This window comes from Schistocerca gregaria, chromosome 9 (genome assembly GCF_023897955.1).
Source record: "Schistocerca gregaria isolate iqSchGreg1 chromosome 9, iqSchGreg1.2, whole genome shotgun sequence".
NCBI lineage: Eukaryota > Metazoa > Arthropoda > Insecta > Orthoptera > Acrididae > Schistocerca > Schistocerca gregaria.
The window spans coordinates 69,785,033-69,803,872 of NC_064928.1; the positions used below are offsets into that span (position 1 = coordinate 69,785,033).

The following is an 18,840-nucleotide window of genomic DNA, read 5'->3' on the forward strand; positions in this document are numbered from 1 at the left end:
GTAATGTAACACCGAGTCTCTCTTCCGGCGGAATCGCCAGTCGCAGATTTGTATTTTGGTAGATGATGGCAGGTTCCAGAATTGAGACTAGCTCGTCAAATGAATTTGCACTCATGCGGAAATAACTGAAGAATTTATCCGGGTAACATCTCAGCTCTTGAAATGTTAAAGTGAATTTCCCTTTATTTAGTCTTTCAGACATACACGGGTGAAGCCAATACTTCCTTTCTCGTCGTTTTGTCATTTGTCGAGTGGTAAGAGTAGAAAACCACTTCAGTCTCAAAACAATCCATCTCTGTGCACTGGTCGACTGCACTGCAAAAACCCTTCAAAATGGGTTCGCTGTCCGGAAACACTTGCTCATCATGTATGAGCTCTCAAAAACTGAAGCATTAGGACAGCAACATTCCCTCACCCCCCCCCCCCCCCCCCCCCCCCAGGGTCGCGCCCCACAGTTTGAGAAACACTGATCTAGCGGGATTTATGGCATGCGAATGGGGATAAAAGACTACTGTAGTGTACTACATTGATGTAAACTTTTAGGTAAGTGGTAGGAGCTAGCAATGCACGCGGTGAGCCGTGCACGTTGTTTATCAAATCTGCATGTATTTGGCCCGTAAGGCAATTCCGTCATGCCAGTTGCTCCTTAAAACGTGCCCAAGGGACGGTGTGCTCGCGACTCTGATGCCAAGTTTCACGGAGTGGAGACGAGTAGCAACGGAACGTAGCGCGGTAGATTTAGTGCCGTATATTTCAGATTACCATATTTATATTACGTTTAGCAGCATTCAAAGAAAAATAACCAAAGAAACTGCAAGCTGTCAAAAGTAAGGGTGTTTACGTGCTCTTACACAGCAGCCGCCACTGTACTGACGTCAAAACGGGGCAAACGTCTCATTCTGACTGCTCATAGCGCCATATTTTCACCTGGCGGCATAAAGGAGAACTATTGTTTTTAGCATACTCCATGAGCGCATCGATTAATGATCGTACGTACGATATTTCAGCATCCTACGATATAAATATTCCGCACTGTAGCATTCGGAGCGCCGTCGGTTTAATTATAACCACCCGATATGCCACTGGTGAAAAGATTGAAATGGATAGGTGATAACACACAACCTTGTAGGAAAACCCAAGGAAATTCTGGTCTTAGGTAAAATCGGTAAGCGGGTCGAAGGCTTCCATCCAGTCACTCACTGATCAGTCTGGCCTGGCAACGGAAGACAGCAAAACTAAAGCTGAACTTTTAAATCTAGCATTTGAGAAATCTTTAACGCAGGAGGATCGTACAAACATACCGCCGTTTGAGTCTCGTACAGATTCCCTATGGAGGACATGGTGATAGACATCCTTGGGGTTGTGAAACAGCTGAATGGGTTGAAAATAAATAAATCGCCCGGTCCTGATGGGATTCCAATTCGGTTCTACAGAGAGTACTCTACTGCATTGGCTCTTTACTTAGCTTGCATTTATCGCGAATCTCTTGCCCAACGTAAAGTCCCGAGCGACTGGAAAAAAGCGCAGGTGATGCCTGTATATAAGAAGGGTAGAAGGACGGATCCTCAAAATTACAGACCAATATCCTTAACATCGGTTTGTTGCAGGATTCTCGATCATATACTCAGTTCGAATATAATGAATTTCCTTGAGACAAAGAAGTTGCTGTCCATGGATCAGCACGGCTTTAGAAAGCATCGCTTCTGCGAAACGCAACTTGCCCTTTTTCCACATGCTATCTTGCGAACCATGGATGAAGGGTATCAGACGGATGCCATATTCCTTGACTTCCGGAAAGCGTTTGACTCGGTGCCCGACTTCAGACACCTAACTAAGATACGATCATATGGGATTGGTTCCCAAATTTGTGAGTGGCTCGAAGACTTCTTAAGTAATAAAACCCAGTACGTTGTCCTCGATGGTGAGTGTTCATCGGAGGTGAGGGTATCGTCTGGAGTGCCCCAGGGAAGTGTGGTAGATCCGCTGTTGTTTTCTATCTACATAAATGATGTTTTGAATAGGGTGGATAGCAATGTGCGGCTGTTTGCTGATGATGCTGTGGTGTACGGGAAGGTGTCGTCGTTGAGTGACTGTAGGAGGATACAAGATGACTTGGACAGGATTTTTGATTGGTGTAAAGAATGGCAGCTAACTCTAAATGTAGATAAATGTAAATTAATGCAGATGAATATGAAAAAGAATCTCGTAATGTTTGAATACTCCATTAGTAATGTAGCGCTTGTCACAGTCACGTCGATTAAATATTTGGGCGTAACACTGCAGTGCGATATGAAGTGGACAAGCATGTAATGGAAGTTGTAGGGAAGGCGGACAGTCGTCTTCGGTTCATTGGTAGAAGTCTGGGAAGATGTGGTTCATCTGTAAAGGAGACCGCTTATGAAACACCAATACGACCTATTCTTATTGCTCAAGCGTTTGGGGTCCTATCAGGTCGGATTGAGGGCGGACATAGAAGCAAATCAGAGGCGGGCTGCTAGATTTGTTACTGGTAGGTTTGATCATCAAGCAAAAGTCACGGAAATGCTTCAGGAACTCGGGTGGGAGTTTCTGAAGGAAAGGAGGCGTTCTTGTCGTGAATCGCTACTTAGGAAATTTAGGGAACCAGCATTTAAGGCTGACTGCAGTACAATTTTACTGCCGCCAACTTATATTTCGCGGAAAGACCACAAAGATAAGAAAGATTAGGGCTCGTACAGAGGCATATAGGCAGTCATTTTTCCCTCGTTCTGTTTGGGAGTGGAACAGGGAGAGAAGATGCTAGTTGTGGTACGAGGTACCCTCCGCCACGCACCGTATGGTGGATTGCGGAGTATGTACGTAGATGTAGAAGTAATTGTATGGTATTCGATCCTGATGGCTTCGAGTGATTAAGGTACTACTGTGGAACGTTACGGCTCAGAACTTAGCTATTGTCTTAATTGGGAGAATTTTTCAATGTGTTTTTCATCCCATAAACAGGGTGTACATAAAGTCCGGGAACACTTTCAGTTATTTATTGCACAAGAACCAAACATTGTACAGATACCATACAGGTGTGCTACAGCTGTTCAACGGATGTTTACAACCAAGTACGGTAAGAAGCCAGCAACAAGGAAGGCGACTTACCACCGGCACAACAAATTCGTTACGACGGGTTGCTCGTGCCCGGCAGAGAAGCGGACGTCACAGTGTGCGTGAAGTGAATGTGGAGCGCGTACGAGAGACATTCATAAGGACTGCAAAGAAATCGGTGCGTCGTGCATCCCATGAACTCGAAATGGCTCCAGTGACTGTGTGGAAAGTCCTGCGACAGAAGCTGTTTGTGAAACCATTCAAACTGGAGATGGTGCAGAAGCGCAGTGACGACGACGAAGACAAGCGCTTTGAGTTTTGTTCGCAGTTTCAACAACTGAATGAGGAGGGAGTGGCATTGTTGATCGCTTAATTTTCAGCGACGAAGCCACTTTTCACACTAATGGGGAAGCAAGCGGGCATAATTGTCGAATCTGGGGTACAAAGCATCCACACGAATGCGCTGAATTTGTGCAAGTTTCCCCAAAGGTAAATGTTTTTTGTGCCTTGTCACGTCGAAAACTGGGCCATTCTTCTTCGCACGGAGCACTGTCACTGGATACTCCTCCTTAGAAATATGTTGCAACAATGGCTGATGCCTCAAATACAATCGGACTCTCCGTTCATCTTTCAGCAGGATGGAGCTCCACCCCATCTGCATCGTGAAGTTCCTGGGTACCTGAACACGGAGCTGCCCAATCGATGGATCGGCCGAACCACAGAAGGGGACACGTGTTTAATGAAATGAAATGGCCTCCCTGATCACCAGATCTCATTCTGTGTGACTCTTTTCTGTGGGGTCACATTAAAGATCTGGTGTACGTACCGCCTCTACCACGAGATGTAGCAGAGCTCCGGGAGAGAATACGGGAAGCGACTGCCACAGTCGACGATGCCATGCTGGGACGGGTATGGTAAGAATTCAATTACCCTATTGACGTCTGCCGGGTCACTCATGGTTCTCATATCGAATATTTGTAAAAAAAAGCTTTCAGAGTTTCTCTTCAAACTGCAATTATATGACATCTGTACAATGTTTAGTTCTTGTGCAATAACTAATTGAAAGTGTTCCCTGGACTTTATGTACACCCTGTATTATCGTAAGCTTTGTCTCAGTTTAAAAGGCCAGCTGAAGTAGGTTTAAATCGAGTGAGGTTCTGGCGATCTAAGGACGTGCATCTTTGCCAATAGTTTTTTTACCCAACTTGCTTCGCTTGAATGGTGTTGTTTTCAGTTAATGGCATTTGAACTCTTTAGCGTATGACACACTCCAGAATTTTGCTCGTGGTCTTGAGGTGCCTGCTGGAGCTGTCAGCACAGACATCGATATGTAAGGATTTGAAGCCATTTTGACTATTTTTTGTCTCAAAAATATGTAAAGGTTTTAACCACCGCTGCCAGTCACATAGCCTGATGATGAGGCATAGCCTCGAAAGAGGTCGCACAATAAATAAATAATACATTTGTTAACAAATTTTGTGACTGGTAGCAATGGTTAAAAACCTTTACACAGCCTCCGTATGTAGTACCAGAGAGCATGGATTTACACCAGGTGACTTCTATGGTGCCAGGGAATGTGTCCACTGCACAGAACAGAAGTATGCGGAACACCATCGGTGGTGTGGTCTGGCAAACATTGTTGTTGGAATCGCTTTTGATATCACTGACAGAACACTAGACAAAACAACTTACCAATTTGTTAAGAGGCAAATTTGTGTCTACGTGTGGTAGATAGATTAAAATTATATTGTCATGGCTGATTTTCTGAGCTAGTGTCGGAAGTTTCCGTTAAGCTCTCAGTTTCAGTGTTGAAGTTTCTTTGCAGAGGCAAATAGTACAATGTCGGTGGCAAAATGGAAATGTTTCAGACGTGTTCCATTTTGCCCTTTATTCTCTTCAGAGGGAATGTTTTAAGAACTGATCATCATCTCTGGTATACTTGCCCCGCCGGAGAATTATCGTCAGTTCTAGTCCTGAGTAGTATGTCGTAGGGTTTGTGGCGTACCCTCCAGCCACGGTTTCTGATCTATATCGTGGCTTCAGCTCCCAGTGAATGCTATGTTACCAACATATGCGTGTTCACTAGTTGCAGGGAGGATGGTATTGCAATCTAAGATGGCGCTTGTTGGAAATCTAAAAAATTCATGATGCCTTATGACGGGAAATTTAAAAATTGAAGTAGTGTAGTATTGTAAATATATCTACAATATTTTGATTCATAATTCGGACCGTTCCGATACTTCTGAACATGGCAGTTACTGGCTGGTGACGTTTTTCGTTCTAATGGCTGATAACATACTGTGCTGTGATTCGCTGTTTCAATTTAATAGAAGCTAAAATTTTTAGATTTTCCCCCGGCACTGTCTAATTTCTTTAAATTTCCCACAACTGCCAGTCTGCATTCTTTATATTTCCTGTCAACGCCATCTCGGATTGCGATGTCATTGTCCCTGCATCCAGGAAGCTTGTCAATATTTGTAAAAATATGCCCACCGTGTCCTGAATCCAGAGCCTCTAGATACCAAACCAGGGATGAGGGCTGTGCCAGAAGGCGCATAGTTTTGTTCTCTTCCTACGTTAAATGCCCCCTAATCGTCTTATTGCGGAATTTTTGCTGTCACATACAGAATAGTTGCAGTGAAAAGCAGCATCGCAGCAACAGAGATTTGTGCTTCACAGTTGCCTGCAATCATTCCTTGATTCCGCTATAAATTGTGTTATTTGCTGATTAGGAGTAGTTTGGTGTACACTACATATTGAAAGTTTCCTTTAAAAATTTTTTTTTTTTTTTTCATTTGATTTGAGATTTCGTACTGAATTGGTTGGTTGTTGCTCCGCTGTTGTTTGGCTTTGGCTGACTTGTGCATTTCCAACTGCGATAGAAACCAAATATATCTGCTTGCAAGAATACAACGTGAATTTGGCCCTGTTTTATAATCTATTTAAAAGTATGTGCAAACTGATAAAATCCTGAACTTAACTATTTATCTCTTTAGCTAAGCAAAGAGGTCCCTGTTCCTTAATGATCTGCCTAATAATACTATTGTGCATGAAGTGGTCCCTGCATACTGATAATTTTCATAGCAAACTGATCCAGAAATGAAAATTTATTATCTCGTAATGTAATTGCTTGGAAGTGCTCGGTGCGCCAGCTGCAAATTTCTAACTACAGTTGCTGAGAGCTTAGTGCAAACTATTTTATACACGTCACTGAGTAAGACACTCCTTTAATTAAAAATGACTTGGACCAAGGGTATTGACAATGTGCTTAGGTGAAATGTTACTTCAACAAACTGCTTTTAAATTATCTGATATATTGTATTCAATTCATGTTACAATACTCATTAACATTGTTAATTAAACAATGTTAGACAAATCATTAATAAACGTGAAAAGTACCTTACGGTGAAAATTACTCAATCTTTGATGAAAATCTCAAGTTCCCTGATATGGATGTCTCAATCAACAATGACTCCTAAATACATGCGACTGCAGTGCCACTAAATAAAAAAATATTACCTTCATTCCTCTTGGTACTCTTTTCATTCAAAATCACTAATCAAATCTTTCTCCTCTGTTTCATAATATTCAAACACAAATCGTTTTACTTAAACACATATGCACTTAACGAACTCCCAATAGACCTATTTCACTATCCCACGGCCTCTGCAGCCAGAATTATGTAGGATGATTTTTGCAAATGGCAAAGAGTGTACTGAAACATTCGTCTATACAATATTACACAAAAGTAGAAATAAACTAAGAAGTACTACGTTATATCATAGAGAAACATGAAAAGACTACAGAATATACAATATATACATGGGACATGTATATACGCACTGTAAAGAAGTCATTAAAAATTTTGTTTTATAATTAGTGGTGCTCAGTCACACATAAATTAATTTGCAAAATGCTTTGTACAATTCGTGCTCCAAGTAAAGTTACAAATATTGCTTACATTGGTGCCCAGATGCGCTCAGATTATGTTACATTTCATTTAATAGAAGTGTGCACAAGTCATCAAGTGTACAAAAAAATGACATTAATGGCGTTATTACTTTTGTAGTCATTCTGCACAAAAACCCATGAGATTGACCTGTCTTTTAGTCGTAGCAAATATGTATCGAAGCAATTTCTTTTCGTGGTCATTGTACACGAAGCTGTTGGCGTGAGTGTATACAGTACGCTGCCTAGCAAATGTTGAAGTGTCTTTTAGCACTTATAACTTTGTTATAATTTATGAAGTGAAAGCTTTGTAGCATGATTGTTTGTGAGGCGACTAAGAATGGATCCAGTACTTGCCCATACTGAACCAGTGATAACTAGAGTCAGTCAACTCACAAAAGGTACTGCCATGTCATTTTCACCAAATGACTGTGTAGTCATCTAAAATCATGTTAATTGATGTGGCATGTCGCGCTAAAGAAACATTCATAATACGTCGGACTTTCTCACAATGCAGAGAGTAACTATAAGTGAGTCCATGAATGTGATGCTTTTAAAAAGCACACGTATTCTGTTACAATACAGCGAGAAAAAAATGAAGCTAAGACATTTATCCAAAGCTATGTATAGTAAATTCTCAGATTATGTGGCAAAGAAAAACAAACATTTCTGACCAGCATCGAAATTACATTTTATACAGATGTGTCGGTAGTGACATCTCAGAGAAAATAATCACAATCGAAATCTGTTTTATTCTGTGAGAGGAAAGAAACGTTAAAATACTGTAATCATCAAATGCACTGTGCAATGTGAAAATATAAATTTGCAAACATTGTTGTCAGTGTTATTACTGTTTACATGAGTATGAGTAGACCACTCGTGTCGTTAATCAAGAGTACTATAGTGATTTCTGCATTGTGTATTTTTTTTTACATACTCGAGTGAATGCTCATAAGATTACAGAGTAAAGGGAAGGAAAAGAAAGGAATTTACAGTATATTTTGCTGCTGTAGAAAAAGAAGAAATTATTGCATTTGTCTGTCGACTGTCAGTTACAAAACATAAAGCAAATGAAAATGTGATTAAACCATAACCTATGCACATGCCAATTACTTGTAATTACCCTACAGTGCCTGGCCAAATTATTAGACGCACTGCACATTTTTAATGTTATTTGTAATAATTACGTGTTGAGGACTATATTTAATGTGATTAAGCGGAAAATTTATGAGTTATTCAGGGCACTTACTACATTGTTGAGTTTTTTTATCTGTTGTCGCTACGTGACATTTGATTATTGACTTATTGTAAGTATCAATGTGAACAGTACAGCGTACAGGAAAGGACCTCTTCATTTGCGTTCTGGCATGTAACTGGTGTAATACTTTGTTCGCCTTGATTATCAATTTCGTAATATCGACATCACAATTGATTGTTTAACAGCCGGATATTACTAATCCTTTAAAAATGGATAAGAGAGGTGACATTTCACTACGTAAAAAACGTGAGGTGAAAGCCCTCGTTAGTACGAAAATGTGTTCCAATCGGAAAATTTCACGAAGGTTGGAAATGTCAGAAGGTAGCGTGAGGCGCATGAAGAAGAAAATTGATTCAGGTGAAGAATGAGCCCCAGAAGGAAGAATAAGTGGAAGAAAACCAATGTTCACCCCAAGTTCTGAAAGATTTTCTCAACAGAATTTGCCCAAAAATCGGATTTGCAACAACGAATCTGATAAAATCTCAACCGGACGAGGCTAATGTGAATGCATCGGAACGCACTGTTCGCCGAAAGTTGAAGGGTGCTGATTTCAAGGCCTGTCGACCCGCTAGAAAACCAAAGTTAACAGCCACAATGAAAGCAAAGCGTCTGAAGTGGGCTAAACAGCGGTGTGATAAAGGTGTGGACGTCTGGAGATCGGTAATTTAACTTTAAAATTATCATTTTCGATGTGTTATAACCTGTGTTACATTTATTCGTAGTATATTAATTATGTTTCTTGATTTTTTACAGGTAGGCTTCAGCGATGAAAGTACGTTTGAAATTTTAACGAACAGATCTCAGTTTGTGCGCCGTCGAACAGAAGAAAAATTTCATCCCGACTGCATTATTCAGACCGTAAAACACGCAGCTAAGGTGATGATTTGGTCTGTCATCTGTGGCAAGGGTACAGGAAGTCTTTACGAGGTTAAAGGCAAAATGAGGCAAGACCAGCACAAGAAGTCCTGCATAAACTTTTAATACCACAGCTCAGAGAATGGTTCCCGAATTTTTATGCAGGATGGAGCTCCCTGTCACACAGCCAGGTCAGTTAAATCCTTTCTGAAGGAACAAAATATCCCTTTCTTAGACTGGCCAGGTGATAGTTCCGACATGGACCCCACAGAAAATGTATTGGAACTAATGAAGAGTGAAGTGACAAAAGATATCACAACGGAAACACAGCTCTTAGACATCATCCATGTGTGATATCATCAACCACAAATGCAGGACAGAGTACAGTCTTGCATCGGCAGCATTCCACGTCCTATTAAGGCTCTCATAGGTGCGAAAGGTGGCAAAACAAGATATTGAAACTAATGTTTTCACTTTTACAATATTTTAATTTTTGTTGTCATTATTGAAATATTTTCAACAAATTGAAATAAAAAAGTTACAACAGATATTACGTTTTATTTATATGCTATATAGCCTTAGTTATGAAGTAGACTACACATAATCATTTTATCACAATTTGTATATTAAAAAACAAATTTCGTGAGACATAAATCAAAATTTGCTTAAAAACTGTAGTGCGTCTAATAAATTGGCCAGGGACTGTAAATACAAATTTTAAATGGTGTCAAAAAGAGTACTTAACATCTATGAACAAGCAAAATAAAAATACAGGATGAAAATAATTAAGAAGTTTTGTCTTTCCTATGAAGTCGGTTAACTATAGCTGAAAAAGAATGAGAAATGATATCCTGTGAATGAGAAAAAAATCCTTTAGCGCAAGCAGAGCTGCGGATTCATCAAATCAAGTACATGGCAATTAGCGTCTTCAATTCGTCTCGTTGCTGTTAGCAAAAAAGGAATTGCATATTGTTGGGACAAAGTGTATATCCTCCTGTAAATTCATAGACTTGCACTATGTTGTGCAACACCTTATCGCAAACCATTAGAAATACTACTCATCAGAGAAACACACCAAACCACAATCAACAAAGCATGCACCAAGGGTAAAATCGTCACATAATCACAACAATCTTTAACATCAGTACGCCATACTTCAAATCATAAATCATAAACGTCTGCATAATAATCATAAAAACTTCGCTATCCTCACTTCCTGTTATCTCATCATATCATCATTATAAAAATCCAGAGATTATTGCTTCACATACTTCATCTATAATAAATGCTCCAGTCTTCACTTCATATGCGACACCTATATTAAAATTCTTACAGTCAATGAAGAAACCCTGGTTGTAGCACAAACGTTGAAATTAAATATCTCCTCCGATTACTGTTGGTACATGTCGCACATTCGCAAATACATGCACGCTACCTGTTTTATCATTCCTATCTGGAATCCGTTGTTGCATACTTCTGTACGTTAGCCTGTAATAGAAAATGCATTATGACGCACAAAATTCGATGTTATTGCTTCTCGTGTTGCTTTTATCTTCTGTGACGCCTTTGTCTTTGACAGAAAAAATCCGAGCAGTCTTCTTTTACGTAACCTTTGCTTGTAAATATCTGGGTCAATTATTTTAGAACATAGCGTTGTATATGGTCTGTAACAATTGTATCTATTACATAAGTCAGGGCAAAGTGAAACTAAATAGACGAAATGCTTTATAGACACAGAATGAGCCAAAGCAATTGCTATTCTGTGTGCATATACATGTTGGAATGCGGCACAGAGCTGGTGTTGAGTGCTTCTGGTACTGAGCCATAATGAATGTATTAACATTTATTAAAACACTATGAATTTATTTTTAAAAGCAAACATCCAAGAATAACATTAACTGAAAAGACTAAATTTCAATAAGCAACTGATGGCAAACAACTCATAAGGGAAACAGTATAAAATCACTTCCTTTTAGTAAAGAATATTAAATCAAATAAAGAAAATACATTCACATTACAAACCCCAAAATATATGATGAAGTGATTATGTCACAGATATCAACCATCGGCTATTGCTAGTAACTATCAGAACGCCATTGCCTTCGAAGTAGCCAAAATGACTGACAAAGGTGGTTCAAATTTATGGTGATAGGGGCGGTGGCAGGGGGGACGTCAGTAGCAATAATTCCTCCCCCTCTACTAACACAGGACGGTGGTTGCCGCTACCACAGTAACAGAAACCTTCATTAAAATTTCAATCATGGTACTGAAGCATCTTTAACAAGATCACTGTTAACGAAAGATACAACAGAGACGACTCGTTAGTTAATTATTTAGTAAAAATTAAACACTACAAATTCCTCTTCAGTTTTTTTTAAGATGCAAACAAACAGCTCGAACTCGTGATACGAGTCTACAGGTATTTATAGATATAACTCAAAAGTGAGGTAGCTCCATTGAACAATTTTCACTAATTATAAAGCACAATTCGTAAATGAGAAGAATTACATCTGCATTCTTATACCCTTAGATTCTAAAATCAGTTTGGAATAGTGACAGCCACAATCCCACACTCATTGACAGAACTGAACTCAAGTAGTACCAGGCGAAACCTTCATAAATAACTCACTTATAACACGGGCAACCAATCTAGCAACTGCGCCAGACACTTGCCTCATACAGGCGTTGCCGACCGCGGCGCCATACTCTGACTGTTCACATATCTCTGTATTTGAATACGCATGCCTATACCAATTTCTTTAGTGTAGATGGGTGCGTTGGTGTCATCATTAGAGAAAAGAAATTCAAATAATTATTCAATGAACGATTTTGTATTGGTGATGTGATGACCTCTCGAAGCTTTCGTTCTACGGTGGGATGTGGAACTCTTCGAATCCGAAACGGTCCGTAATAAAGTAAATGAAAATTTCTGACACTTGTTCTTTGCTTTATAATGTTGAGCTCGAACCAAAACTTTTTGCCCAACTTCGAATCATTTTCTTCTTCTCAGCTACCAATCTTATATTAGTAGTTACAATGCCAATCAGTTCACGATGACGTAAACACTGTGACTTGGGGAAAGAAACAAGTCCTTTTATTTTGTTTGGATGATTTTATTCTTCAAAAGTAACTGTGGCAAGAGCAAAGTTGTGTCATTAGGAATTGAATTAATGGTGTCCTAAAATATCTTAATATATATCTGTCCCATTCAGGGTATTGTTTGTGGCAATAAAGTCTACATACTTTTCCTGTCTCTTTCATTATTCTTTCACATGTGTTGGAGGAAGCATGGTACATGGAAATAAAAATGTGTTTAATCTTTCAATTGTGCAATGTTCGAGGCCAAGTTGCGGAACGAAATTGTGATGCATTGTCAATATAACCTTTTCCGCACGTCCTACGTGTGGTAATGAATTCTTAGTGAATGCAACTGAAAGAGCTTTAGCTGTAACTCTGCGAAGTGGCGGAAAGGAAATAAATGTAGATGTTACCTCAACTGCAACAAACATGTAAGCAAAACTTTTTTTGTTCCTAAATGACGTAATTTAATGGGTATAATTGGGAAAAGTGGAGCCAAATGTGACGTATCGGAAGATTTTGCATGCTGACAGTGTTTGCATTTCGCGAGAACGCGCCAAATTCTTTTCTTCATGTCCATGAAATAGGTTGTTTGACCAAGTACGGGGAAACACTTTCTCGGCCCGTAATGAGCATAGCTGAGATGGATATACCATATCAGTTCGTTGATAAGGTCATCAAGAAGAAGCCAAGTATTACTGTCGTGTTTTAAATGTTTGAAAAGGATGTGATTTCGTGCCAAATAATAATGTCTGATAGTAGAATTTTGTTTGTTATGTCATTATCTTTTAACACAACTTTCTAGATGTGAAAAAGTTTGATCGACAAAATTGTGTGGAAGCAGTCGTTTGAGAAGCAGTAACAGATCGTGATAAAGCGTCAGCGACTACATTTCGTGTGCCTGGAATATGGATCACTGAAATTGAATTACTGTAGATAGAATTTCCATCCTCCCAGACGATCATGCGAAAATTTGGCGGACATGAGTAACTGAATTGCACAGAGGTCTGTACACACTTTTGTGTGTTTGCAATACAAGGAACAACAAAATTTTGTAAAAGCCGAGAGGACTGATAATGTTTCGAGTTCTATAATGAAATACTTTATTTCAGCTGGGGAAAATACACGACTGGCAAAGGCAATAATTTTCGTGACGATCACACCATTTTCTTCTATTTCCTGGAAGAGAAGAACTTCAAGTGCCGTTTTGGAGCTGTCTGTGCAACACAAAAATCTTTGGAAAGATCTGGGTGCAATAAAAGTGGGGCATTCTATACAGCACGTTTCAGATTCAGTTAATGCCTGATCGTCGCAGAACAAATTTGAGTATTTACTACCTAGCTGACAAAGACTTAGTATGTCTAAAGCCATATAATGAATAAAACGGCTAAAAAATTGACGAGGCCAAGAAAACTTAGTGTTTTTTCAGTTGTGGGAATAGTGATGTCTCAGATAGCTTGAAGTTTATCTGAGTCAGGTTCAGTTCCTTCAACAGAGATGATGTGTCCTAAAAATAGATTTTACAAACTCTAATTTACGTAGATTGACTGGAATACCCTGATATAATCCATCCAGTAGTGCATTCAACGTACTGTTGTGTTCATGCCAAGTAGCTTCCGCAATGAGAATGTCATCGGCATATACTGTGATCATTTCTTTTAAATCAGATAGAAGAATAGTATTCATGCCACGAATGAAAGCTGCTGAAGATATGGTAAGGCCGAGGGGTAATACGCAGTATTGATAACAATTACCAAAGCACAAGAAGCCAGTGTACTTACCACAACTGGAGTAAAGTCTTTAAATCTGACGTCGGAAACACTGTTACTCCATGAACTTTTGTATCATTTCATCAAGTTCCTGTGGTGTACCTGATTCTGTAAATGTAATTTCATTAATCTGTCGTGAATCCACAAACGCCTTAACGATCCGTCTTTTTTGGAACCACATGTACCGGGTGCATTGTCAAAAACATGTAAATGCGATTATAAAACTTCTTGTAACTGTTGTCTGACTTTGTCTGTTGCTGCTTCACAAATGTCTACCATGGCTTTGATCGTCTGCGAAACGTCGAAATTAGATTCTTCACTTGCACTGTTGATAGCAAAAGATGTCAGTGAAAAATGTTGTTGCGTATTCTTTGTGTTTAAAAAACTAGCGTGTGAAAATATTGTGTCTTTTGCATTAAAAGATATTGCCAAAAACATGATAAGCATCCAGTGTCGAAGAATATCAGTCAATTATGGCATGTTGTTGTTGTCTTCAGTCCTGAGACTGGTTTGATGCAGCTCTCCATGCTACTCTATCCTGTGCAAGCTGCTTCATCTCCCAGTACCTACTGCAACCTACATCCTTCTGAATCTGCTTAGTGTACTGATCTCTCGGTCTCCCTCTACGATTTTTACCCTCCACGCTGCCCTCCAATGCTAAATTTGTGATCCCTTGATGCCTCAAAACATGTCCTACCAACCGATCCCTTCTTCTAGTCAAGTTGTGCCACAAACTTCTCTTCTCCCCAATCCTATTCAATACCTCCTCATTAGTTACGAGATCTATCCACCTTATCTTCAGTATTCTTCTGTAGCACCACATTTCGAAAGCTTCTATTCTCTTCTTGTCCAAACTAGTTATCGTCCATGTTTCACTTCCATACATGGCTACACTCCAAACAAATACTTTCAGAAACGACTTCCTGATACATAAATCTATATTTGATGTTAACAAATTTCTCTTCTTCAGAAACGCTTTCATTGCCATTGCCAGTCTACATTTTATATCCTCTCTACTTCGACCATCATCAGTTATTTTACTTCCTAAATAGCAAAACTCCTTTACTACTTTAAGTGTCTCATTTCCTAATCTAATTCCCTCAGCATCACCCGATTTAATTTGACTACATTCCATTATCCTCGTTTTGCTTTTGTTAATGTTCATCTTATATCCTCCTTTCAAGACACTGTCCATTCCGTTCAACTGCTCTTCCAAGTCCTTTGCCGTCTCTGACAGAATTACAATGTCATCGGCGAACCTCAAAGTTTTTACTTCGTCTCCATGAATTTTAATACCTACTCCAAATTTTTCTTTTGTTTCCTTTACTGCTTGCTCAATATACAGATTGAATAACATTGGGGAGAGGCTACAACCCTGTCTCACTCCTTTCCCAACCACTGCTTCCCTTTCATGCCCCTCGACTCTTATAACTGCCATCTGGTTTCTGTACAAATTATAAATAGCCTTTCGCTCCCTGTATTTTACCCCTGCCACCTTTAGAATTTGAAAAAGAGTATTCCAGTCAACATTGTCAAAAGCTTTCTCTAAGTCTACAAATGCTAGAAACGTAGGTTTGCCTTTTCTTAATCTTTCTTCTAAGATAAGTCGTAAGGTCAGTATTGCCTCACGTGTTCCAACATTTCGACGGAATCCAAACTGATCCTCCCCGAGGTCTGCATCTACCAGTTTTTCCATTCGTCTGTAAAGAATTCGCGTTAGTATTTTGCAGCCGTGGCTTATTAAACTGATAGTTCGGTAATTTTCACATCTGTCAGCACCTGCTTTCTTTGGGATTGGAATTATTATATTCTTCTTGAAGTCTGAGGGTATTTCGCCTGTCTCATACATCTTGCTCACCAGCTGGTAGAGTTTTGTCATGACTGGCTCTCCCAAGGCCGTCAGTAGTTCTAATGGGATGTTGTCTACTCCGGGGGCCTTGTTTCGACTCAGGTCTTTCAGTGCTCTGTCAAACTCTTCACGCAATATTGTATCTCCCATTTCGTCTTCATCTACATCCTCTTCTATTTCCATAATATTGTCCTCAAGTACATCGCCCTTGTATAAACCTTCTATATACTCCTTCCACCTTTCTGCCTCCCCTTCTTTGCTTAGAACTGGGCTGCCATCTGAGCTCTTGATATTCATACACGTGGTTCTCTTCTCTCCAAAGGTCTCTTTAATTTTCCTGTAGGCAGTATCTATCTTACCCCTAGTGAGATAAGCTTCTACATCCTTACATTTGTCCTCTAGCCATCCCTGTTTAGCCATTTTGCACTTCCTGTCGATCTCATTTTTGAGACGTTTGTATTCCTTTTTGCCTGCTTCATTTACTGCATTTTTATATTTTCTCCTTTCATCAATTAAATTCAATATTTCTTCTGTTACCCAAGGATTTCTAGCAGCCCTCGTCTTTGTACCTACTTTATCCTCTGCTGCCTTCACTACTACATCCCTCAGAGCTACCCATTCTTCTTCTACTGTATTTCTTTCCCCTATTCCTGTCAATTGTTCCCTTATGCTCTCTCTGAAACTCTGTACAACCTCTGGTTCTTTCAGTTTATCCAGGTCCCATCTCTTTAATTTCTCACATTTTTGCAGTTTCTTCAGTTTTAATCTACAGGTCATAACCAATAGATTGTGGTCAGAGTCCACATCTGCCCCTGGAAATGTCTTACAACTTAAAACCTGGTTCCTAAATCTCTGTCTTACCATTATATAATCTATCTGATACCTTTTAGTATCTCCAGGGTTCTTCCACGTATACAACCTTCTTTCATGATTCTTAAACCAAGTGTTAGCTATGATTAAGTTGTGCTCTGTGCAAAATTCTACTAGGCGGCTTCCTCTTTCATTTCTTAGCCCCAATCCATATTCACCTACTATGTTTCCTTCTCTCCCTTTTCCTACACTCGAATTCCAGTCACCCATTACTATTAAATTTTCGTCTCCCTTCACTATCTGAATAATTTCTTTTATTTCATCATACATTTCTTCAATTTCTTCATCATCTGCAGAGCTAGTTGGCATATAAACTTGTACTACTGTAGTAGGTGTGGGCTTCGTATCTATCTTGGCCACAATAATGCGTTCACTTTGCTGTTTGTAGTAGCTTACCCGCATTCCTATTTTCCTATTCATAATTAAACCTACTCCTGCATTACCCCTATTTGATTTTGTGTTTATAACCCTGTAGTCACCTGACCAGAAGTCTTGTTCCTCCTGCCACCGAACTTCACTAATTCCCACTATATCTAACTTTAACCTATCCATTTCCCTTTTTAAATTTTCTAACCTACCTGCCCGATTAAGGGATCTGACATTCCACGCTCCGATCCGTAGAACGCCAGTTTTCTTTCTCCTGATAACGACATCCTCCTGAGTAGTCCCCGCCCGGAGATCCGAATGGGGGACTATTTTACCTCCGGAATATTTTACCCAAGAGGATGCCATCATCATTTAATCATACAGTAAAGCTGCATGTCCTCGGGAAAAATTACGGCTGTAGTTTCCCCTTGCTTTCAGCCGTTCGCAGTACCAGCACAGCAAGGCCGTTTTGGTTAATGTTGCAAGGCCAGATCAGTCAATCATCCAGACTGTTGCCCCTGCAACTACTGAAAAGGCTGCTGCCCCTCTTCAGGAACCACACGTTTGTCTGGCCTCTCAACAGATACCCCTCCGTTGTGGTTGCACCTACGGTACGGCCATCTGTATCGCTGAGGCACGCAAGCCTCCCCACCAACGGCAAGGTCCATGGTTCATGGGGGGGAATTATGGCATAACAAATCAAATTCTTCTGTCAGACGTCATTACTTGGTACGAAATCATATCCTGTTAATTTCCTGTTCGTTCACTGAAATGCTCTGCTGAAACTGTAATCCAACTTACTTGTTATTGTTACGTAGTAGAATATGAGTCCTTAAAGTCCAAAAGCGCTTTATGTTCTGTCAAGAAATCAATACATAGCATAATTTCAGTTGTTAAAAGTGGAACGATTCAAAAATTTGCAGAAAATGTGTGACCATGATAGTAAGTTTTAAGTTTTGCATCTACTTCTTTTCCAGAAACTGCTCCTCTAACTTTAGTCTTTTGTAATGGGAATGTAGGGAAACAATTATTCCCATTGCATTTATTAAATGCTGCATCACTAATCACTGTAACTGGAGATCCATAGTCAATTACTAAGGTGAAATTATGTGATTCAGTTTGTATATTGATAATCGGATGGTACACATTCTTTTGTGTCTGTTCTTTTTCCTACAATAAAGTGTCTCTTATGTCTTCTAAGCCCTAGTATCCGTGACCTAGGGGTAGCGTCTTTGGTTCATAAAAACGTTCGATCCCCGCCAGTGCCTAAATTTTGATAAATAATCAGCATTGGCGGCCGAAGACTCCCTGTATAAGAAGTCAGCCTCATTCTGCCAACGGCCTTGTCAAAGAGGGCGGAGGAGCGGATAGAGGTTCAGGGCACTCTCTTGTCCTAGGGGTGGGAAATTGCCACTAAAGGCGGAAGAATCAGCAATGATCAATGACATGAGGATGCAGAAGGCAATGGAAACCACTGCATTAAAGACACGTAACGTGTATTCACAGGACATGTGGCCTGTAGTTGAAGAAGTGTCATGATAATCTCTCTATTGGCAAAAGATTCCGGAATAGTCCCCCATTCGGATCTCCGGGAGGGGACTGCCAAGGGGGAGGTTACCATGAGAAGAAGATTGAATAATCAACGAAAGGATAATGTTCTACGAGTCGGGGCGTGGAATGTCAGAAGCTTGAACGTGGTAGGCAAACTAGACAATCTGAAAAGGGAAATACAAAGGCTCAATCTAGATATAGTAGGGGTCAGTGAAGTGAAGTGG

General features: G+C 39.8%; 1 protein-coding gene across 6 annotated transcripts in view; it reads left to right on the plus strand.

Moving 5' to 3' along the window:
* The window catches only part of LOC126291570 (zinc finger protein 583-like), a 233,366-nt gene that overhangs the window by 112,496 nt on the left and 102,030 nt on the right, over positions 1-18,840 (plus strand). For 2 of the 6 annotated variants that reach the window (XM_049985099.1, XM_049985103.1), the window contains one exon: positions 9,032-9,290. The exons of the other annotated variants lie outside the window; for them this stretch is intronic. In XM_049985099.1, coding sequence (XP_049841056.1) covers positions 9,032-9,259 — 228 coding nt within the window. In that variant the 3' untranslated portion in view covers positions 9,260-9,290. Of the gene's footprint in view, positions 1-9,031; positions 9,291-18,840 lie in introns of those variants that run through there. 6 annotated transcript variants of the gene reach the window in all.